This window comes from Sminthopsis crassicaudata, chromosome 1 (assembly GCF_048593235.1).
Source record: "Sminthopsis crassicaudata isolate SCR6 chromosome 1, ASM4859323v1, whole genome shotgun sequence".
NCBI lineage: Eukaryota > Metazoa > Chordata > Mammalia > Dasyuromorphia > Dasyuridae > Sminthopsis > Sminthopsis crassicaudata.
Window position 1 is genome coordinate 268,467,222 of NC_133617.1, and position 24,244 is coordinate 268,491,465.

The following is a 24,244-nucleotide window of genomic DNA, read 5'->3' on the forward strand; positions in this document are numbered from 1 at the left end:
TGAGAATTGGGGTATATTCAAAGGTAATCAAGGCCACTATTAGTGTTGATAAGATACATAAATTACTAAAAATAATAATAGCTTATGGAACATGTTTATAAATAAATTAATGAAAATAACAATAGCTTATAAAACTTATTAGATAAGATAAATAAATTAATGAAAATAACAATAGCTTATGGAACACATCAGAGAAGAAAAATAAGGTTTTAATTAACTGAATTAAGAGGAAAGAGAAATCACTTCTGATTTAGAGGATTAGGAAGATGACATTTTAGGTTTGTTTTGAATAACAAGGTAAAGTAATAGAATAATATAGGGAAGAAGGACATTCTAGATATAAGCAATGGTATTAGGAAAAATGTGAAGGTAAGAATAGTGACACTGATAATAACTGACATCTACATAGTGCTTCAAATTTTTCCAAAGTGCTTCATGGATATCAAGTCACTATACATAATAATAACTCTGAAAGATAGTTACCCCAGGTATTATTATCACTGAGTTCAGAGAGATTAAGTTACTTGAACAATTAATTAGGGACAATTAAATTGCAAGTTATAAAGGACTTTGGAAGCCAAACAGAAGATTTTTATATTTGGTCTTAGAATCAATAGGAAGCCATGAGAGTTTACTAAATAAGGAGATAGAAGGGTATATCAGAATGGTGACAGTGTCAGAGAAGAAAAAGGACCATAGTTTAGAGATGTCACAAAAAATTAGCAGGTATTGGCAACATATGGGTAAAGAAGAATGAGGAGTCAAGGACTATATTGAGGTTGTGAGCTGGAATGGAAGAATGGTGGTTCTCCTAGTAATATTAGGGAAGTTTGGAAGAGGGAATGGTTTGGGTAGAAAGACAATGAGTTCAGTTTTATTTTATTTATTTATTTATTTATTTATTTGAAGCGTCACTGCAATTTTTTAATAGTTTGCCAAATATACAGTTATTAGGATTATCTAAATATCACTTAAATTATAAAACTGCTGTAGATGATTCTATAAAATAATGAACACAAGTTACATATCATCAACCCCTGTAGTCCAGTAATGGCCCCCAGAGCCCAACAGTGTGAATTACAGTCCAACACATTTTTAAGGAGACATAATTTAGACATTTAAATCAAAGAAACTAAGACCAGACTACATACATTCATTCAAGTACAATAAATTTAGCTTTTCAGTTTTATAATCATCAGTTAAAAACAAAAGTTTAGGTGCAATTTCACATGTTTTCATATACTGAGTTCAGTTTTAGACATAATGACTTAAGATACCTACAGTACAATCAGTTTGATATCAGCAAGAGATGTAAGACTAGAGGTCAGTGGAAAGATTAGCACCAGATAAGTAGATCTGAGAATCAATAACATAGAGATGGCAATTGGATTATGTGAGCTGAAGAGATTATCAGGAGAAACTTATAGAGGGTTAAGAGAAAAGGTTCCACAGCTTTGTGGGATACTCACAGATAGTGAACATATCCTGGGTAAAGATGTAGCGAGAGATATTGGGAAGGAGCAGACTAATAAATAAAAGGAGAAACAGCAGAGAAATGTTTTAAAAATCTCAAGAGAAGAGTGCATCAAGAAAAAAAGATGATTGGTAAAATTAAGGCTGAAAAGATTTCACAAAGGATGAGTTTTGAGAAAAGACCATTAGAGAAATGCCCATTAGAGGATGAACTCAAGTTACCTGACCCAGATTAAACTACATCTCTGGGTCTGAAAAAACTTGCAGCTCTGATTGCTCAGCCCTTGAAAGTGCTATTTGAAAGATCATGGGAAATTAGAAATATACTATGGGTCTAAAGAAAGAGAAATATTGTCCTGATAATGGTAAGAAGAGAACAGAATCTGCAAACCACAAGCCAATGAGCTTGATTTCAATTCCTGGGGGAATTTGAAATCACTAGAGATGGTTGGTAAATATTTAGAAATAGAAATGATGAATGAAAAGAATAAGCATGCCTTTATCAAGAATACAACATGCTATTCTAATGTAATTTCCTTTTTGTTCAATTTATTAAAATAGTCCTTTCATTGCTGTGTAAACCATTTACCTAAATTTTGCAATGCTTTTTTTTAAGCTTTTAAAAATTAAGGCAGCTGAGTGGGACAATGGATAGAACATTAGACCTGAAATCAGGAAGACAAGTTTACTGGCCTTAGAAATTGACTATCTATGTGATCCTGGTTCTGGACAAGCCTCTCAATTTCTGTTTGCCTCAGTTTCCTTAACTGTAAAATGAGAATAAGAATAGCTCCTGACTCCCAGAATTGTTATGAGAATCAAATGAGATAATATTTATGATGCACTTAGCACAAAATATATTCCCATTTAGTTGGTGCTTATAAATGCTTATTCCTCCCCCTACCTTATAAAATATCTCATATTATTCTTGTAGAGAAGATGGGTTCATGTGGACTACAGTTTCATGGTTGGGTGACTAGATTTAAAGAGTGGTTATTAATAAGCAATGTTAAAGTAGCAGTAGGTTTCCAGTAGAGCACCTCAGGGATCTATGATATTTCATTTTTACCAATGGATTTGATAAATGTATAGATGCTGTATTCCTTAAATTTCCAGATAATACAAAGCTGGGCAGAGCAGCTAACACAATGGATGACAGAGTCAAGATCTGAAAAAATACTGACAAGCTAGATCACTGGGTTGAGTCTAATAAATAAACTTCATAGAAAATAAACGGAAAGTCTTCTATTTAGGCACCAAAAAAATCAAGTTTACCAGTACAATTAGATGGAATTTTCTGAAAAAAAATCTGGAAGCTTTAGTGGTCTGCAAGTTCAACATGGATCAACAGTGTAGAATGGAATCCAAAAAAAAAAAGTCAATGCAATATTGGAATAAACTGAGAGGCATAGTTTTCAGGAATAGGGACTCTGCAGTTTCTATATACTGTGCTGTTTTCAGATCTCATCCAAAAAAATTGTGTTCCATCATGAGTGCCATGACTTAAGAAGGACATTATAAATTCATCAGTATCCAGAAGGGAGTAACTGACATAATAAAGGAGTATGTGCCTATGAGTAACAATTGATAAATTGACTTCATTTAGCCTGGAGAAGAAAGGACTTATAGAGAACGGGCTAGCTCTATTCAAGTATTTGAAGGATTGTCAAGTGAAGGAAAGATTAGACAGATTTAGGACCAGTGGAGGGGAAGTTGCAAAGAAGCAAATTTAGGTTTGATATCAGGCAAGACCTGCAACAATTGGAACTGTCTCAAATGGACTGCTTTGAGGAGTGGCAGGTTTCCCCTTCTTGGAGATCTTCAAGCAGAGACTGGAAGACTTCTTATATGTTACTGGGAATTGATTTAGGATATGGGTTGGCCTAGGTGGTGATTGAGGTAACCTCTAACTTCAAATTCTGTGATTTTATCTCTCTTGAACTCCATATCTGCTATCTGCTCCTTATTCTTGCTCTCATGACCCTAATATAGAATGTCATTACCTGGACTATTACAGTAGCCTCCTAACAAATATTTCCGAGTCTGTTCTCTCGCCTCCAAATATTACATCACATCACTGCCACAAACTTTCTTATGTCTTCATCTGGCCATGTTATTTCTTTTCAATATCCTTCACTAGCTCTCTTTTACCTAAAGTTCAAACTCCTTAATACGGCATTTGAGGATCTTGAAAATCAAATGATACCCCAGTTATCTAGCTTAGTAACAATCTTTATTTATAAACACAGGTACTATCTGTGTACCTGTATTTACTTGTTAATTCTTCAATTTCCATACCTTTATGGTTTTCTCCCTATAGAGTTTCTTAAGTCTGAAACATTGTCTCTCATTCTTTGTCTATTAAATTCATGTTCATATTTTAAAGCCTTATTCAAATTCCATTTCTTTCATAAAGCCTTCCTGATGTGTTCCATCAATAATCACCACTCCCCTTGAGTTACATATAACCTTTTGTATCTCCTTTATGTATTTACTAGCTACTCTGAGATATTAAAGCTAGCTTTTTATGTTATAGACTCTTATTCTCCTTTAAGCTCCATAATAAGTGAAGTGACCTTGTCTTATATATACTTTGTTGTACTTTCTCCAGGCATACATAGTAGGTATTATACACATGATAGGTACTTAATAATTCTTGTAGGATCAAATTGAATTGACCAGTGATAGGTTGAATAAATGAAAATTGGAATATAGCATGAATTTGGCACTTCTAAAATGGCAGGTTTTAACACATCATCATCATCATCATCATCTTTATCACCTGCTCCTCTTGTTTATCCTCTTTTACTTTTTTGTTCTTCTCTTCACCTGTTCCTTTCATTCTCCTTCTCCTTCTTATAGATTGTCCCCACCTCAAGTTGTAACTCCATCATGTGAGTCTAGAGCTTGTTATAAATAGTACCCCACATCTTTTATGAGAGAATATGGTGTAGAAAGAATAGAGTGCTGTGTTTAGAGATAGGAAGATCTGGGAGGGAATATTGCTCCAGGTACTTATTGACTTTTTCATCACAGACTAGTCAGTTTATAACTAGACCAGTTTTCTCATATGCATAATGAGGAAGTGGGTCTAATTAACTTCTAAGATTGTTTCTAGTTCTAAGTCTCTGATTCTGTGAACTTGACTCACTCTTCCCTCATGTCTTCCACCTCAGTAATCACTTGCTGATTGTTTGGCAGCAACATAAGATCCAGATATTTAGGATCATAAGAATCTGCCCTCTCATCTGGTATTTCATCAGGTCCACAAGTAGATCTCAAGCACCTGCTGTGTGCTTGGTTCAATGCCAGATAGAACAGAATAGCAGTCCTTGAAAAAGAAGATCAAGGACTCTGACTTCCTGCTTAACTTGAGAAATCAACACATTAAGGATGACTAAAAATAGTCAAAGATAACCTAGGAATAAAGCAGCCAGTTTTAAAGCTGGCAAATTTCTTTTCTGCATAAATAAAGGTAACAGAAAGTAGCAACAGTGTATATGCTTGATATAGCAGAAAACCTTTGAAAGAAATGAATTTCTTCAGTGAACAAATGCATATGTCTCTTAAATTTTGGTAGGAAGTTAAAGGATTATTTGAATTGAGGATGTTTTAGGATGAAAGAATGTTAGAAATGAAAAGGACCCAGAAACCATTTTATCTATGTTATATGGAGCAAATCACCCAACATGATCTTTACTTCAGTTTCCTTATTTATATGATAGGGATAATAATACCTTCAACACCAACCTTACAGAGTTGTTGTAAAGAACAAATGAGGCAACACAAAGTGCATTGTAATGGAAGAATGCTTGGAAAAGAATTTTTCCCTCACCATTTCCTCTGCCTACCTCAGAAGAGTATTATGAAATTCAAGGAAGAGAGGTAGTTTGGTATAGGGAAAAGTTGTTCAGTCATGGTCAACTCTTCATGACCCCATTTGGAGTTTTCTTGGCAGAGATCCTGGAGTAGTTTGCCATTTTCTTTACCATATTCTTCCCAGATGGAGAAACTGAGGCAAACCAGGTAAAGTGACTTCTCCAGTGGGGGAGGGGGCATCTAGCTAATAAGTATATGAGACCAGATTCAATCTCAATTCTTCCTGACTCCAGGCCCAATCTCTGTCCATTGGACTGCCTAGCTCCCTCTAGGGAAAAGACCATTGGCCTAAAAATGGGAGCATTGGAGTTTGGCTCCCAACTCTAATTTCAAGTCCTGACTCATCTCCTTGCTAACTGTGTGATTATGATCAATTCACTTAATTTCTCTAGCCCCAAATTTCTCATGTTTTAAAAAAAGAGGATCTGTAGTGATTCTCTTCAGCTGAAATGCCTATTGTCATGTCTTAAGAGACTCTAAGGTACCATACAATTGGGTTGTATAGGCTAAGAGATTTCAAGCTGGTTGGGACCTCATTAGTCATCTAGTCCAATCCTCTTCCCCAAACTGCGCTTTAGAAATAACTAGATCAAAGCCCAGTTTAAGGGGCTTCTCCATGATCACATAATTATGGAAGTAGGAGTCAATAGAGGATCAGAAACCAAATCTTTTGTTCTAAATTTTGGGCTTATTTCATTGTTTTATGCTACTTTTGTGATATCAGATATCATTATTATTAAAGTTTTTTCTTAGAAGCAGTGTGGTATAGTGACTAGAAAGCTAAACTTGAAGTTAGGAAAATTTGAGTTCAAATTCTGTTTCTGACCCATATAGGATATGTGACCCAAGTCAATGCCTTAGATGACTCTCTAAATATTGAGAAAGGTACCATACATATAGCATTGGCAGGAAATTCCTTCACAAAAGAATTGTTTTTGCCAACGATATCATGGTGGAATTCTTATCTTTATCCATCTTTCTTTAAATTGTAGAAGGATCAGCTGAGGTCAGGAAGGCTCATTGGATTCCTAAAGATTACATAGCTAGTTTTTGACAAGTTGGGATAATCACTTCTATATTCAAGGTACAAAGCCTAGATGAAAATGTACTTCTCTATATGTGCATTTCTTCCTATCTTTTCCAAGAAATTTTCTCTCTTATAATCCCTAGTATCTCACTAAAGGCTCTTCTAGTTGTTTTTCTGTTTTCTAAAGAAACATCCTCAAAAGAAAAAAAAAACACAAAACAAAAAACCATTTGTTTTTGATATCTCATTCATCCCTCCTTGTAAAGGCTTGAGATTACTACCTTTTTGTTCCCAATTCTTTGCAAAGCATCACCCAGGTGGAAATAAAAATGAAATCATCAGTGCCAGGATCATCAGATTCCAGTTCTTCCTGATGAAAAAGAAAAATCCATATCCCAGACATAACTAATGCTTCTTCCTCCTTTCTGTTTTTAATTCTGATATAATCATTCAACTGAAATTTCTCTCTCCAGAGTTACCAGTACATCTTAATCAAATCTCCTGACCTTTTTTCATCCCTCATTTTTCTTGATCTATTTGCCACCTTTGACACAATTACCTTCTTGTCCTGGAATCATCTCCTAAATTTTTATGGCACCTCTCTATGTCACCTTCTCCTCCTACCTGTCCAACCAGTCCTTCTTAGACTCCTTTATTAGATCTTCATCTAGACTGCGTTCTCTAACTATTGGTATCCCACAGAGCTCTATCCTGTACCCTTTTTTTGTTCTTCATCTACTATTTCAAATGGCGATCTTATCAGCCTCTGTGGATTCAATTATCATCTGCATGCAGATAATTCTCAATTTATCCAGGTCAAACCTTTTTTCTAATTTCTGATTTCACATTCCAACTGCCTATTAGATAATTTGAACGGGATATCACATAGACATTTTAAATGACACTTCCAAAGCTGAACTCATTATCTTCCCTATCCTTGATCCTCTCTATTCCTAGCTTCTTTTTTTAGGACATCATTCTTTTTCCAGTTACTTAGGATTGAAACCTAGATGTCATCTTCAACTCTTTGTTCTATCCCACACCTTCCATAATCAATCTATTGTCAAGTTCTATTACCATCTCTTGTATATATACCCCCTTCTCTCTTTTTATACTGACAATACACTGATAGCAAATACTGATTATCTCATGTTTGAATTATTGCAATAGTCTTCTATTGGTCTTCATGCATCATGACTCTTCTTTCCAGCCCATTCTCCACTCAGCTATAAAATTAATCTTCCTAAAGCACAGATATAATCATGCCACATACTCTCCATTCAAAAAATTCCACCAACTCCCTATCACCTCCACAGTCAACTATCAAAACTTTTGTATGTTATTAATATATCCTCATAATCTTGTCCCTTCCTATCTTTCCAATTATCCAATACCTTAACCTCACATACTCTTAAGCTCCCATGATACTTATCTCCTTACTTTTCTAGAGCTGAGAATAGAATGTGGAATCTGGAGTCTGAAAGATCTGAATTCTAATCCAGTCTCAGAATCTTATCGGGCAAATTACTCAATTTCTGACTGTCTCAATTTCTTCAACTATAAAATGAGGATAATAATAACCCAAGGGTTATTGTGGGAATCAAATGAGATTATATTTGTAAGGTGCTTAGCAAAAGGCCTGCCAAGATGAATAATGAATGCATATTATCTTTCTTTATCCTTTTCTCCTTCTCTTCCTCCTCTTTCTCCCTCCCTCTCTTCTTTCCCTCCCTCCTTCTCTCCTTCCCTCCCTTCTTTCCTTTCTTCCCTCTCTCCTTCCTTCCTTTCCTCCCTTCTTCCTTCCTTCCTTCTTTCCTTTCTTCCTTTTTTTTATTTATATGATACTCCATACAAATTCTGTGCATTTCACTGCCTCCTTTGTCTGAAATTCTCTTCCTTTTCATCTCTTCCTGATGAATTCTCTGCTTCCTATTTCTTCTGAGATCATCTAAAATGTATCTTGTTTCTATATAGTCTTTTTGCAAGTTGTTTCTCCCATTAAACTGTGAGATCTGTGAGAGAAGGGATTTTCTTTTTGCCTTTTTTTTGTTTTATCACTGCTTAGCACAGTGCATATATCATAATAAGTACTTATTAAATATAGTTGATTGGTCTTAGAAGGGCTGGCAAATGAAATGTGTTACTATCATTGATCCCCAAGTTTTGGGGGACTGGGGGTTGCTCCACAGGATTTGGAGAAGCACAAGTGTCCTAATTTAAAACAAAAAAGGATAGCAGGTAGAATTCTTTCATTTTAAAAATGATGAGTTTGACTTGAATTCCTAGCAGCATTCTAGAACATTCTATTCAAAGATTCACTAATAAACACCTAGAAAAAGAAATTATAACTACAAAGAGATCAAATGGCTTCATCAATATTAAGCTAAGAAACACTAATAGCATTTTTGACAGTTACTAGACAGATATAACAGGAGAATATTGCAGGTATAGTTTACCTAGAGTGCAGCAAAACATCTAACAAAACTTTTTCAAGCTCTTCTTATGGAAGAAAGATGACTATTAGAAGATAGAAATGTTTGATGAATTCAGAACTGGTTGAATGACTGAACGAAAATAGTAATCCAGTCATTTAATGTCAATTGTAGTGAGATTTCTAATGGAGTGTGCAGGGATGTGTGATTTGCCTTGCTTTGTTAATTTTTTTTCAAAAACTTGAAGTCATAAATGGCATACATCTCAAATATTCAGGTAATATAGAGTTAGAATCAGCCAAACACAGTATGACAGAGGCAGGAACCACAAAGTTCTAGATAGGTTAGAACATTGAGTCACATACCAGAAGACAAAATTTAAGAGGGATAAATGTAAAATTTATACTTGAATTAAAAAAATTAAATTCATTAAGTACACATTGGGGAAGGAGTGGATAGACTGCAAATTGTCTTTAAAAGATGAAATAGTGTGATATAGCAGCCAAGACACTGAAAGCCATAGTCTTCTGACCAAAGGAAGCAAAAGTCATACCATTAATATTCAGACCATGGGAAGCAATAGCCATATCATTCTCTGCCTTTGTCGATGTATCTGGAATATTGTATTTAGTTCTGGATACCATATTTTGGGAAAAACATTAATAAATTGGAAAACATTCAGAGGAGGAAAATTAAAATATTTTTGAAAACTAAGTGAACAAACTTGGGATGTTTAGTCTGAAAAAAAGAAAAGTTAAAAGACAAATGACAGATGCTATTAAGTATTTGAAAGAATATTATATAAAAGTCTATAAGGAATTAGATTTATTTTGTTTTGATCCCAAAGAGTAGAACTATATGATGGGTAAAAATTCTAGAAAGGTGAGTTTTGACTTGATATGTGGGTAAGCTTCTTAACAATTAAATCTATCCAAAGATGGAATGGGCTACCTTGGGGGAAGTAAGTTCTTCCTCTTCAATCAAAGGCATGAAGACTACTTCATTCTGGTGTGATTGAAAGGATGTTTGGTCAGGTATAGATTTGACTAGATGATGTTCAACATTTTTTCCACACCTACAGTTCTGATCCCTGAATCTCTTATTCACAGTCAATAGGGACATAGCATTAATATATATGGGACATTGGAGATAATCTATTCACAGTTGAGAAAACAGAGGGTCAAAGAGGCTAAAAACCTGCTTACAAAATTTTGTCTACACAAGTAGGCAATAGTGGAACCAAAATTCAAACCTAATTTACCTGACTCCAAATCCAGAAAAGCCAAGTACTGTCCAATTCTCTTTCTAATATGAATCAATAAAATTCCTTTCCCACTTTCTCCCATTCAAATTGACCTTATTATTCTTCATATATTATCATCCTTCACTGATTGTTCTTGTGCCTGGAATGCATTTTTACCTAATCTTCACCTTTTAGAATCCTTTAGTTTCATTGACATTCTGCTTCAGGAGTAATACCTCTTGCATGAAATTTTTCCTGATATGCCAGGCATTAAATGGCCTTCCATCCAAAGACTTTCCTTACTTTATTTTGTATATAGTTTAGAGGAAGCTGGATAGTGCAAGGGATATAGCACTGAATCTAGAGCCAAGAGGATTTAAGTTCAATTCTCAGTCCATGTCACTTACTAGATGTGTGAGCCTGCACAAATCACATAATCATTATCTCAGTTTCTCCATCTGTAAAATTGAAGTTATGATAATAACAAAAATAATAATAGTAAAATCTCCCAGGGTTATTGTGAGAAAAAAGGATATTTTAAAAGTATTTTGAAAAACTTAAAGTACTATGTAAATGTAATTACTATTGTTATTTTTGTATGCTTGTTTATATGCATGAGATCTCCCTTGATAGAATTTATATTCTATATAGACAAAGATAAAAATGTAGACAAAGATAAAAATGAAATAGTCCCTGTTCTACAGGAATATAAATTCCTGTAGGGACTATTTCATTTTTATCTTTGTTTCTAGCACTTAGTAAAGTGGTTGGCACATAGTAGGTATTTAATGTTTAATGATTGATTTGTTGATATTAGGATTCATAAACAAAATAAGATTTTAAAATGTAGATGTTATTTAGGCTTAGTTCCAAGTTTTTAAAAAGCTGAGATATTGTGAAGAGCAGGTGTGTTATACTGAAGTCTGTGCCAAGCTCGATTGACAACAGTTTACCATGTGAGAGAGTTCTGCATGCCTGATCAGGAAAGTCCAAGCAGAAAATACACATTAGTAACTCACAATTATTCCCATAGTGAGTAATGGGGTCTAATTAGGAATCTGCTTTTCAGTAAATTAGGATTTTACACTAGTTATAATTCCAATTTTTCACATCTGTCCAGTCTCATGAACCACTGCATCTGTTGTAAATCTTGACATCCAAGACTATATTCTACCCTTGCCATAGTAACATGCATCTGGTTGAAATCCCAGTAGCTCAAGAGGTCAAGAGACAAAATAGCAATAATGAAACATATTTATATGGTGCATGAAATGGTTACAAAGAACTTTTACAGATATTATCTTAATGGATCTGTATAATGTCATGAGGTATGCTGCAAGAACTATTATACCTCCTTTATAGATATGAGGCTCAAAAAGTTTAGATTTCTTGCTCAAGGTCACAAATATAATAAGTATTTAAATGAAGGACTTTTGACTACAAGCCTTTCTGCTATAATAGAATCTAAAGACTAAACAAGTTCTCAAAGGTCATCAAATCCAACCTGTATCTGAGTAGAAATTTCCTCAGTAATGCAACAAGAATGGCCATTTAGCTGTTGTTTAAAGCTTTTTAGTGAGAGGAGAAATCTACTACAACTCAGAACCTCTCATTCTGCTCTTGGATAGCTCTAACAAGTAAGCATTTTTTTTCCCCATTCATCAAGCCAGAAAGTCACTGGGGCAGCTAGGTAGTGCAGTCAACAAAGCACTAATCCTGAAGTCAGGAGGGCCTGAGTTCAAATATGACTCCAGACATTTACTAGCTTACTTATTAGCTATGTGACTCTGAGCAAGTTACTTAACCCCAAATGCTTTTTTAAAATTATAGCCATTATTCTAAGCTATATGTTTTATCATATACTTTAACATGTATTGGACTACCCTGCCATCTAGGTGGGGGGAAGGAGGGGGAAAGTTAGAACAGAATGTTTTGAAAGGGGAAATGTTGAAAAATTACCCATGCATATGTTTTGTAAATAAAAAGCTATAATAAAATTAAAAAAAAAAAAAGAATAATGTTTTATGGCATCTTGCTCCAGGAAAGCTCACCTGGAAAACTCATACATTGGTTCGCATGGTCAGTGCCTTTCTAATGATTTTGCCCTTACATAAATTTAATAGACATGCAAGTTAATACATCACCTTTGTGATTCCTTTGGTCTTCTTTGATAATGAAAGATGAACAACAAGGCTACAGAATCACTTCTCTTTTCTCCTGCTAATCTTATCTAAAGAAAGATAAACCAGGCTGTACATGCAGTATTTTTAGGCAGTTTGTAGTGGAGTGTATAACTTGGGACAAACTAAAAATCAAGAAAGGAAAACCCAGAGTTAAGTTAAACCATAATCTAAGAGCAACCATGCCATAAAGCAGGCTCCCTTGAGAAATGATTGAAGAGTAGAAATACTATTCTTTAATGTGGAAGAAACTTCAAGAGATCTTTTGGTTCAGCTCCTGCGAAGTTTGTTTTCCTCTTTCTACCTGTAAGATGAGGTACTGAAAACTCTGAAAGGTTAAATTTCACATTCAATGTCCATATCTAGTAAATATGTATAGTAGTGGAGCAAGGATTGATTTAGGTTAAATTCTAGCTCTCCTACTAACTTTCTGTGTTACATTGGGCAAATTACTTAACTTTTCCAGGCCTTAACTTCTTAATATCTATAATCAGAAGTTTTAACTAAGATTTCTTCCAGATCTAAAATCTTATGTTTTCTAAAGAATGGAATGAGAAATTTGTTTCCTCCCCATCTAAGTGCTCTTTTCATTTTCTATTCTAGTCTGTTATCAAAGGTTTTCAAGAACTATGAGAAAGGAGACAATAAATGCTATCAAATGAATCATATTCATGAAAAAAATTCTTAAATATTTACTACGTCCCAAAGACTCTTTTAAGTGATAAAGATACAAATAGCAAATCAAGGTAGTTCCTGATCTTAATGAAATAATACTTTAAATGAGAGAAACAACATATATAGGAAGGTTTAAGGTACCATTGTCCTAAGGCTGCTGTTATAAGCACAGATGATAAGGACTGTTATTTAAGTCATGTTGTCAGAAAAAGTAGCAATTCCTGGGAGTTTGGGGGACATATTATCAGGGAAGATTGCAAGGCCCTTTCTCCCTTTTCTCCATATGCTAACCCCTCCAGCCTCCAAATAAAATAAAAATGCATGTAACGTTTAAAAAATGCATAGAAAAAGATCAAAGTAGTTTGACCATATTTAAGTGAGAAGAGACAAAAGTGAATTATATGGGGGAAGAGTAAAGGCTTAAAAATTATTTTGGCCTTCCAGAAGCAAAAAGGTAAAGATCCTATTACCAGAAAAGGAATTTAATCATTCAAGTAGGATAACAAGATAATGTTATATCTGAATTATTCCATCTGTGAATAGTATGACACTTTACGAGTGTGGAGTGGCATTGGGATGGAGAAAAGTGTCATTTACTTACACACATACATATTGCCACTATATCCTGGTTTATTGAAATTTTACCCCTACACTCTTTTAAATACCTGAACATAAGACTCAAGATTATTCAATGATTACTTTGCACAGGATATCTAACATCACTATATACATTCTTAATTGTCAAGTCTAAATAAAGATGTTTTTCCATATTATTTTAGTTAAAAAGCAAATCCAAGTTAGTTACTTTGATTGTTCCCTAGGCCCTCTCAGCCTAACCATAAAACAACATGGAAGTAGTGGAGAATACTTCCTACATTTAGAAAAATCACCATTGGCCCCAAGATGGAATTTTCTCTTCTGAGGTAGCTTTGAGAGGATTAGAAAATACCAGTCACAAACAAGCTGGAAATGGAAATTCTTCCTCTTGCTGTAGATGTCATTAAGCCAGAAAAGCTGTAATTAGGAAACATAATTACATTTCCCAATTTGTTCACCCTGAATGTTTCTTCTGTTCTTCAGAACTTCCAGGATGTATGCCTGGGAGAGGATAAATGTTTGTTCTTATATAACTCATGACCTTACAATTTGAGCTCCAGGCTTGAACAGAATAGATTTAATCCTGGGGGGGCCCTTCAAAGAATAATATAATTTTGGTTTAATTTATCCCCACTCAGAATTTCCTTTGAGAAATCTCATAATGTAAGCTCATGGCTACATCTCAGATGTGAGTAAAAAAGAGCACATTGCTCTTTTGCAAGAACTGCAGTGCAATGCATATTGGTTATATTCAGCATTTGTTTCATTACCTTTTCCCCCTCAAAAAAAAGTACAAAATAAATATTCACAATAAGCCATTAAAATTATTACAATTATCTCCCCTCTCTGGTGAAAACCGTCTAAAGTTTAGTGTCGTATTCAGCCATCAGACCTACAGCACTACCCTCATAGTTTGGCCTCCTCTCCTGAAGAAAAGTGGGTCTGGGCCTATTTTGGAAGAAAGCAATCTGTTAATCAATGTGACAACCTCCTTCTCATAAAACTTTAACAAATCCTAAATAATAGAGCAAGGATTCATCCCAAATTCTCTGACTCCAAATTAAATGTTTGTTCCACTAGACTAAATTTCTCTTTGTTTTGTAAAGTTTTATATTATTACACTTTTTGAGAAGTATAATTCTGGGAGGTATTTCTGTTTGGGAAAAAATTTAAACTAGGGAGAAATAATATAATACAATGTACCTGATGTATCTTTGGACTAAGAACAGTCCCACATATGGCAAATTAGTTTTTTCTTCTCTCTCATTGTTTCTTAGAATAATTAATAAAAGAACAATCTAATGCTAATCTGATCTTAAATCTTTATTGCTAACTGTTCCATGTAATTATAAATTCAACAAGTATATTTAAAATACTTACATATTATAGATTCAAGATGTCAATGACAAAATTATGCTAAACACTCTCATTTTAAGATAATTTAGCACTTATTCTTTGAATACTTAATCAGAAGCACAATATAATAGAATAAGTTTTCAGAACTGAGCTCAGAAATTCATACAGATTTTCTTTGTTTCTTCTCTGTGATGTGATTTATGTCATAAATTTTTATGGCTTTGTTTTGTAGAGAAAGATGGCATAAATTCTGCTTCCTTTTTGGATGGAGACCACCATACATGGCCTGAATGTCCTACTGCTTTCCAGGAATAAGAAAAAGACCCTCTAGTTGTTTTTCTCTACAACAGTTTGGCAGTAAAACAATTCTTGAATGGGTCAAGGTTCCAGAAAACTTTCACTTGAATGGGATCAGTCCCTTTCCTTTTAAAAGATCAGAAATTGAGCACTGGGAAAGGAGATTTAGCAAAGATGACCCATTTACAAGCTGGACTCAGTCCAGAGACTATAGAGAAAGCTCGTCTGGAATTAAATGAAAATCCAGATATATTGCATCAGGATATTCAACAAGTCCGGGATATGATCATCACCAGACCTGACATTGGATTTTTACGTACAGATGATGCCTTCATCTTGAGATTTCTTCGAGCCAGGAAATTTCACCAAACAGATGCCTTTAGATTACTGGCTCAGTACTTCCAGTACCGCCAGCTGAACCTGGACATGTTCAAAAACTTCAAGGCTGATGACCCTGGAATCAAGCGAGCTCTGATTGATGGATTCCCTGGGGTGTTGGAAAAGAGAGATCACTATGGCAGGAAGATCCTTTTGCTCTTTGCAGCCAATTGGGACCAGAGTAGGTAAATGTAGATAGTGTCTTTATTTTTTCTTTAAAAAAATATATATATATTCACATAGTAATCCCCACTTGGGATATTTTGTCCTTAGATAATGACTATTCCATGAACTATTTTCATATGGGGAGCCAAAGGACATTTTGAAATTTAATTCTCCATCATCCAAAGGGCTTCATTGTTATTAATATCTCTTCTCTAATTTGCATAGTATTTGAAACAAAGTGGACCATTTATTTTAATGAAATTTGATTGTCCTAGAAGAGATACAGTGGTTCTTTTCTGTGAAAGTCACTAAAAAGTAACTATCTGCAAGCAAAACAATTGCCCTCAGTGCTTTTCTTTCTGATGATTTCCATCTCCAAATATTTTAAAAATGTTTCATGTGGTTTTAGCTTTCATACAATACTAACTTTGGAAGTAAAACTAGGCTTTGTAATGGGACTATGTTAGACACTAGAAAAACAGGCCAGGGAAATTTTCTTAATGCTAAACCAATAGTATCAAAAGCAGGTAATGGCTGATAGTTATTCTTACCCTCCATGGAAACCAAGGGAAAATGAGTACTTAAACTTCAGTCTCAATTTTATCCTGAGGAAATATTTTATTGGCAAAGTAACTCATTTGTCCAAAAGTTAGGCAGGAATGTAGATATGATTAGGTTATATATTGTTCTGTCTGCTTTTTCTGTTCTATAAAGTAGTAATAACAGGAAATTATCCAGACACTACCAAGGAGCCTTTGATGTTCCCATACCTGGAAATATTTCTACGTTTTTTCAAGTTGTAACAATCTACAACATATAAAACTAAAAATTGAGTTGGGAGAATTTGGCATTCTCTGTGCTATAAATTTAGAATTCCAAATTTGAGGTTATAAAAAGCATATCTGGGATTATGAAAAACAAGGAAATGTGGAAGCTTTTGAGAAGACATATCATGCTGACTCCATTCAAGTTTATTCTATTAAAGCATCCCAGCATTTCCATGTTTTGAAACAGATGATGAGTTTAATATCATTAAGTAGTGGTTTACTTATAATAAATTCAGAGGGTAGTACTATGTCTAGTTGGGATAAGTTCTGTTGAATTTCTAATATTGAATACTTTAAAAACCAATTGATGGATAGAAGAAAGAATGAATTTGAGGGGAAATAATAAAATGGTTATAAAAAAAGTCTGAGACTCTCTTAAAAAGAGTTCTCTTTCATTCTTAGGTCATTAAGCTCTTGTAATTTCCATTTTCTAGATAAGGAGTCTGTGCAAACATGAAGCAAGTTCTTTGAAATTTAAATGTACTATTTGGCTTCATCCTTCTTTCCCCTTTCTCTAACACTGCTTCATGGGGGGGGGGGAAGAGGGGGGAGGAGACAATAGAGAGAAAGAGACAGACAGACAGACAGATAAGTCCATAGAGTGATAGATATAGAGATAGGAAAAGGGAGGAAAGGGAGAGAAGGAGGAAGGGAGGAAAGAAGGAAGGGAAAGAAAAAAGGAGAGAAAGACCATGAGAAAGATTCATCAGTATTTAAATCAGATATGGAACACCTTTCTGAAAGCTATAAAGACAAAGGTGCTAATAAAGAAGAAAAAAAAAGAACAAAAGCTAGTTCCCTGTATGGTTATTTTCAATTGCCCACATCATTTTGTACTCTGCCAAAACTCTTGTTTATTGCTAAAAATCAGAATCTCTGAGGGATTCTAAAGACCTCAAAGAGCAGAGCTCTGCATAGTGATGAATTCATTTCATTCTTGCTGGGGTAAAGATGGTAAAGTGATGGGAAAGCATTATATGAAAACTTTATTGAGTATTAAAATGATTATTAATATATATTAAACTATTAAAACTATGTAAATCTTATTTGGATAGGCTTAGATGTCTCAAAGGGAAAGTGTAGGCATGTGAGTAATGAAGTTATTTAACCTTCAAGAGAGGTTCCCTGTTTCTTTGATTTGCTCCCCAGATTTGTGAATTTTGTGGTGTGGTATGGTGTGTGTGAATTGGAAAAACAGATAGCAGCCTATATATTGTGGCTGTGGAGGAAACTAGTCTTCTGCCCAAAATAGACATTTTCCTAACACTTGGTCTTTGCATTGGTCACATTAGAATTACAAAATCAGACTATAGTTTCATCAAAATGATTTCAATCTAGCTAATGACATTCATATAGTTACTCATGAAATGAAACTTACCTGTTTGTTATTGCTTTGTCCCCAGGGCCCAAGATCTTTTGGTTGAAGTAGGGGCTTTTAACAACAAATAAGGAATCATGGCTCTATTATTTCTGGTGTTGTTAGTGATTGACTATGGTAGAATCAAACTATAAATATCAATCTGAAAGGATTCCACTGATGCTATTCAGGAGTATAATTTCTTGAGACAACAGATTCTTGCCAATAACCCCAAGTTACCTAGAAAATGGGAAAAAATTCAAGCTATCCTACAGGTGACCTGGAAAATATACAATTAGTCTTGGGTTAGCTCAGCACTGGCTACAAGACACTGGCAAATCAACCAGTCTTAATTTCTTTATATCATAGAATTGGGTTACTATACAGAGACTGAAAAAATTCTTTGAGGTACCCAGATACAAGCATCAATGAAAAATTAAGTATCAACATGTACTGTATGCCTCATAACTACACATTATTTTAACATCCTTTGGTGTTAGAAATGAATCTTTTCACTGGTCAAGCCTCCATGACAGTACTATGATTAATTCTATACTCCTATATGAAAAGGGATGTGGAGAAATTGGAGGAGAATTAGAGAAAAGCAATGAAAATAATGAATAGGTTAGAAGATTATCAGGCTTTTAAAGAAAAGAAAAAAGAGAATAAGTATAATTTAGAATGGGAAAAAGAAGGCAAATGATCAACTTAATTAGCACCTTCAAGTATGTAAAGTATTATTATAACAAGGAAACTTATCCAATGTTCTCTTTTCCAAAGAGATAGAACTGGAAGAAATAACTTTAAACTGATTCTCAGACTCAATTGGTATGACAGTCTGAGCAATGGCCTAAGGCCAATCAAGACCAAAAAAATGAATCGTCAGTAAAACAGTATCTACAAATTATGGCCCAATTCTCTTATAAGAATCACAGAATTTTAGAGCTAGATGGGATTTCAATAGCTATATGCTCTAACCTATATCTTTATAAAAACAGGACTGAAATATGTCTGACAAATGATCATCTAGCCTTTGTTAGAGATCACTAGGGAAAGGGAGCCCACCATCTCTCCAAGAAATTCATTCCACTTACAGAAAGCTCTAATTGTTAGGAAGTATTTGCTGAGAGCAAGTTTAAATTTGTCTTATTGCAACTTCAACCCCATTGTTCCAAGTTCTTTCTGGGGCCAAAGAGAACCAGAAGCATAGAAACAGAAGTAGGAAAAGCACTGAGTGGGCTTTGTCAGTTTCCCCATTTAAAATTAGATAAACTCTGAGGTTCTTTCTAGTTCTAAACTGAATCAATTAACTGCAAAGACTAAAGATTTCCCACATTCCATGTCAATGCTACTAAATTGTTGGTTTTTTATTTAACATTTTAAGCAATTGTGTTTCTGAATTACTACTATGTAGCCAACAAATATATTCTGTAATAGTCTTATTATTTTACACAACAACATAACTAGTAATGATTTACTACCATAAAAGATACACAAAAATATGAATTGTCAATTTTCAGTACCTAGAGAATAGTGAAAACATTTTTAATTACCTAATCACTATTTCATGTCATTTGTTCTCTTCTATCCATGATTTTAGTAAAAATAAAATAGGTAGCAATACAGCAAAACATTGTAATAGGAAATAAGCTATGCTAGCATGGTATAGTATGACAAATTTTGCTAACATTTTTAAGTTGGATTTTTTTATTTCAGAGAAAAGAAAACTGTACATTTCAAGAATAGGTGGTCTCTATATTCCCTCTCAGCTCTAAATTGCTATCATTTTAATTCAATCCAACAAGTGTTTAACCATAACAACAACAACAACAAAAAACATAACACATAGCATATGGACTGTCTCAAGGATTAATGAAATAAGTTTCTCTTAGCTGGAGGACTTCAAGTAGAGTATAGATAATCATTTGACAGTTAATAAAGGAGATTCTGGATCAAATAGGTTGGACTCTAGGGCAAATGAAGACTATTCTAATTCTGAGATTTATGATAAGCCAAAAGACAATTGCAAAGGTAGTCTATTTTAATTCAAGTTTTCTTCTAGGTATTCTTGGTGAGATTGATCTGCTCCTGCAAGTTCAGAGTTCCTTAGGAAGTGAGGCAGTTTCATATGTTTGTGATTTCTGTTAAGGATCTTTTAGTTGGTATATGTAGGAGCCCTAATGATGTCATTACAAACCTCTGAGGATTATATATAAAAGAACTTTTTAATCTTTTTGTAAACCCCCTTTAGAAGTCTGGTGAAGTCTAGTCTGTGGAGTCCTTTTAAATAAAATAATAGCAAAGGAAACCAAATATATTAAAACATAATTATTGAAATATGTTTTAAAACATATTTATAGACCACAGGCTAAGAAATATTGTTCTAATATATCCTCTACACAACAAAGGAATCTGATCTCAGGGAAGTCCATCTAAAAAGTTCCCAAACCTATCTTGGGCTGACCCAAACAGCTATACTGATTGGTGCTGAGCTTGGTGCTTGAAAAATCCAGAACATTCTCCTTTCCAAGTTTATGCATCTCAGTTTTGGTGTATTGTAGCATAATTGTGAGGGATCAATTCTTCATTGTATTTTTTATGAGATTCAGACTTCCCTGAAGAGAGCATCAGGAACCAAAATTCTCCCTAAAGGGTAGCTCAGAAAAATCTGTGGGTTTATCCAGACTTTCTCTAAAAGAGAGAGGAAAAGGAAGGAGAAAGTGTCAGATCATCTCAGTGGGAGGAATAAGAAAGCAAGATGGTTGAAGGTATGATTTCAGTGGGAGGAATAAGAAAATAGGATGGTTCATCAATAGCCAGAACCCTGTCAGGAAAGTCTGCTAAGATGTGGCAAGATAATTTCAGTCTCCCCTTGAGGAAAAATGAGAAATGACATCTTATTCCCCTGTGGCCCTCAAAATGGAATGGAGAAATGAACATTTAAATAATAAGGAATATGGGTTCCTTCTAGTCAATGTTCTACATTACTGCAAATTATGGTTATTGTAAATTACTGCAAAAACTAGAAATACTGTTACATTATTATTTATAATAGCAAAAACACTTAAGACAGATGAGTATTTTTATTCCTATGGAATAAATGAATTATCTGCCCACCCAAGAGGGAACATTCTGTGAAGCATTCAAGTGGTTCTAGTCATACCGTCTCATATAGTAACTGACTAACAGATTAGAGTTAGCTCTGCTTTCAGATTCTAATCCCAGCCACTGATCTATTGCTTCCTCTCCAAAGGAACCATTACAAAACAATTGTTGACTGACCTGGTCCTAGGACCAGAGAAAATGGTATGGCCTCATAGGTCCAATCCCATTATTACAAATATCACTACACCCAAAATTTATTTATAATCAAAGATTCTTCCCTGGCTATTTCTTTATTCTCTCTAGAAACACGATTAATAAAATTCTATAACAGGATTAGAATTTGATTAGCAATATTTGACTAAATGAATATTGTCATTGTTTAACAGAGATTCCAAGGACTTAACCTGTTGGGACATAGAATCCCACAGTTGAAAGTAATGTCAAAGATTATCTAGTATAATGTTAGGTTGTCACCTTTCTTTTTTTCATTTTAAACGCAATGAAATTATTTTGACCCTCATCCATTCTATTAAATTTATATTATATGTCAGGTCACATGCTAGGCTCTCAAGTTACAAAGACAGAAAAAAAAGTAACCCTGCTCTCAAAGAGCTTACATTAGATTTGGAGGAAGACAATATGCATATAGGAAAATATAAAATAATTTCAAAGTAAACACAAGGAAATTTAATCTGAGCAAGTTTCTAGTAGTTGAAGATCAAGAAAGATCTCATTTAGCATGTGGCACTTGACTTGAACTTTCAAGGAAGCTAGGAATTCTAAGAGGTGAAACTGAGAAGAAAGCATTTTCCAGATCTTAAGGGACAGCCTGTGCAAAGGAGGGGAATAGAATATTGTATAAAAGGAACAGCAAGTCATTCTTTAGGCTGAAATTCCAAAAGAATGATTTATTTTCTATTAACACCTTCTCAGAGTCTTTTAAAATACATGAACTAAAATGTAAAGAAAAGTTACACTAAAATACAATTATCAAAATAGTTGAAAAACAGATTTTTCAAATATTTTTTGAGTTCAATTATATATATTTTTGAAAACAAACAATCATCCAAATGATGAAAGGACCAATTTAGATTGATTTTAAATATGCCTATCTCACTGTATCTCAGACTTATTGAATGGAAGTGATCTTTTCTCCATGGATCACCCCAAAAGTTTGATGCATTTTTCTCCCAAACTTCCTTGCCAGAAACACTTTGTCACTCATACTAGGAATCCTTTTGGTCCTAAGCTATATGCTCATCACTGTCAACAACTTCTTCTAGTTGAGCTCAGAGCCTTTAAAAGCTTCTCTTTTGGAAGCTAACTCTCTTTGACTTCCAGGCTAATTACTATCTTTTTGATATAACTTAGGAACACATCAGGGTCATATGACCTTGACATCTACAAAGGGCATGGAAAGTTTGGAGGAGAAGAAGGCCATTGTTTATCACATCAATTTTCATTCCATTTACTGCTCATAAACTTACATTTATAATCCTAAGAGGTTTAAATACAGAGCATTCTTTACCTTAGAGATAGGAACATCTCTGATTGACAGAGAGTTATGGCATCAAGATTTATTGCTTTTCAGGACAAGTCCTAAAAATAGTAGTGAAAGCTAGACCAGAATCTCTGTTATTTGGTTTTGAATTAAGCAAGATTCTGCAGTAATCTAAAAACAGGATTTGTGTCTAGTTAGGAAGCCAATGACTGTAAAACATGTACAAATAGAACAGTCCTTCTTAATGATGTAATTGCCTATAAGACATGTTCAACTTATGCCTATAATGGGCATAGCTTACTTAGCGAATAACGAACACATGTCATGTCTGGAGGCCTTTTTACTGGGAAAATTGTAAAGTGCTTCTGGGACATTTATTCTCTCTGTCAGCAATGAGGGGAGCAAGCTTCGTATTTGACCCTTTTTAATCAGGGACCAATAACCTTAAAGAAGCATATCACAGCTCCAACAAATGGCCCAATTCCAACCTGAACTCCAGTCCCATGCCCTTCTGTTCTGTAACCACTCAACAGCTTTTTTTGCCTTTAAATATGTTTTGGAGATAATCTCTCTTGTTCAATGATATATAGAACTTTAAACAGCTGCTGAGAGTGATTAAATGCTACCACTTGGCTAAGGCTGTAAATCAAGCTCAGAAACCATTTATTTGAGGATACTTGAAAGTAGTAGAAGTTATTGCTATGATTCCACCAACAGCAACATCAGACAGGAAAATAAAAAGTCAGTAAATTCTGTTCTGAAGGTTTTAAAGTGATGTGTTGTTTCTTTCCAATACTTTCTCCTCTAGCTTCTCATATTGCTCCTTCCCTCACCACCACATATTTGTTTCCTCCTCCCCAACTTTCCAATATTTTTCTCAAATGCAGTTGTTCCTTCTGCTTCCCAAATCTCCTAGCTTCCTTTTGTCTTTCTTAAAGGAAATACTGACCATCACTCTTACTTGGATTGCAGTTCAATATTCTGTTAGTATAAATACAGTATAAATGTTGATGCATAATATCTGCAGTAATTTATAGTAACTCTTATTTGAACCAGGTGCAAAGCCATCATCCAACCATAAGAGGCCCTCCATATTTGATCCCATGATACTTACTCACCTGAAATGCTCAGTCTACCCGATTTCCTAATTGTACCCTGCATTCCACATCTCTTTTTTCTTTAGTTTTCTGCACACAGTAGGCACTTAACAAATATTTACTTAAAGAAATTACTCTCCTTTTGCTTTTGTTCATATTATATTATTTCCTTTTCTCCACAGAGCTGAAACAGGTGCTACAGGTTATTTAATCCTTCTCTGAACAATTTGCAGATCAGAAAATTGAAGTTCAGAGAGATACATTTGGTCAAATTACTGGCAAAAACTGGATTAGATGTTAGATTTCTCTTTACTTTCAGGACCAATGTGGTTTCTATTACACTGTACTTTCTCCAAGAATGCCCTCTTCTTTCTTCTCTGCCTTATTCAAAATGTTTCCCATACTTTAAGGTTCATCTCAGTCTCTATCAAAAATTATTTTCCAAATATATTAGCTCATTTTGATGTTCTTTTCTCTGACCTCTGTAAGTTTTACAGATTTGATTTGATTTATTTTAAATTTATGGGAAAAAATAAGAATTTGTGTAACACAATACAATAAAAAATATGACTGCACATTAAAGTGCATATCTACCGTGTACATCTCCCTATTCCTTTCAAATATACAACTAAATGATATAACATTATCTATTTGT

The 24,244-nt window shown here is 34.2% G+C and overlaps 1 protein-coding gene across 2 annotated transcripts in view; it reads left to right on the top strand.

The window, feature by feature from the left end:
• Positions 1–15,151: 15,151 nt before the first annotated feature.
• CLVS1 (clavesin 1) overlaps positions 15,152–24,244 on the top strand; it is a 177,678-nt gene continuing 168,585 nt past the window's right edge. Inside the window, exon 1 of one of the 2 annotated variants that reach the window (XM_074278760.1) lies at positions 15,152–15,722. In XM_074278760.1, the coding sequence (XP_074134861.1) occupies positions 15,268–15,722 (455 nt within the window). In that variant the 5' untranslated portion in view covers positions 15,152–15,267. The remainder of the gene's footprint in view (positions 15,723–24,244) is intronic. The other variant, XM_074278759.1, reaches the window with a different exon arrangement.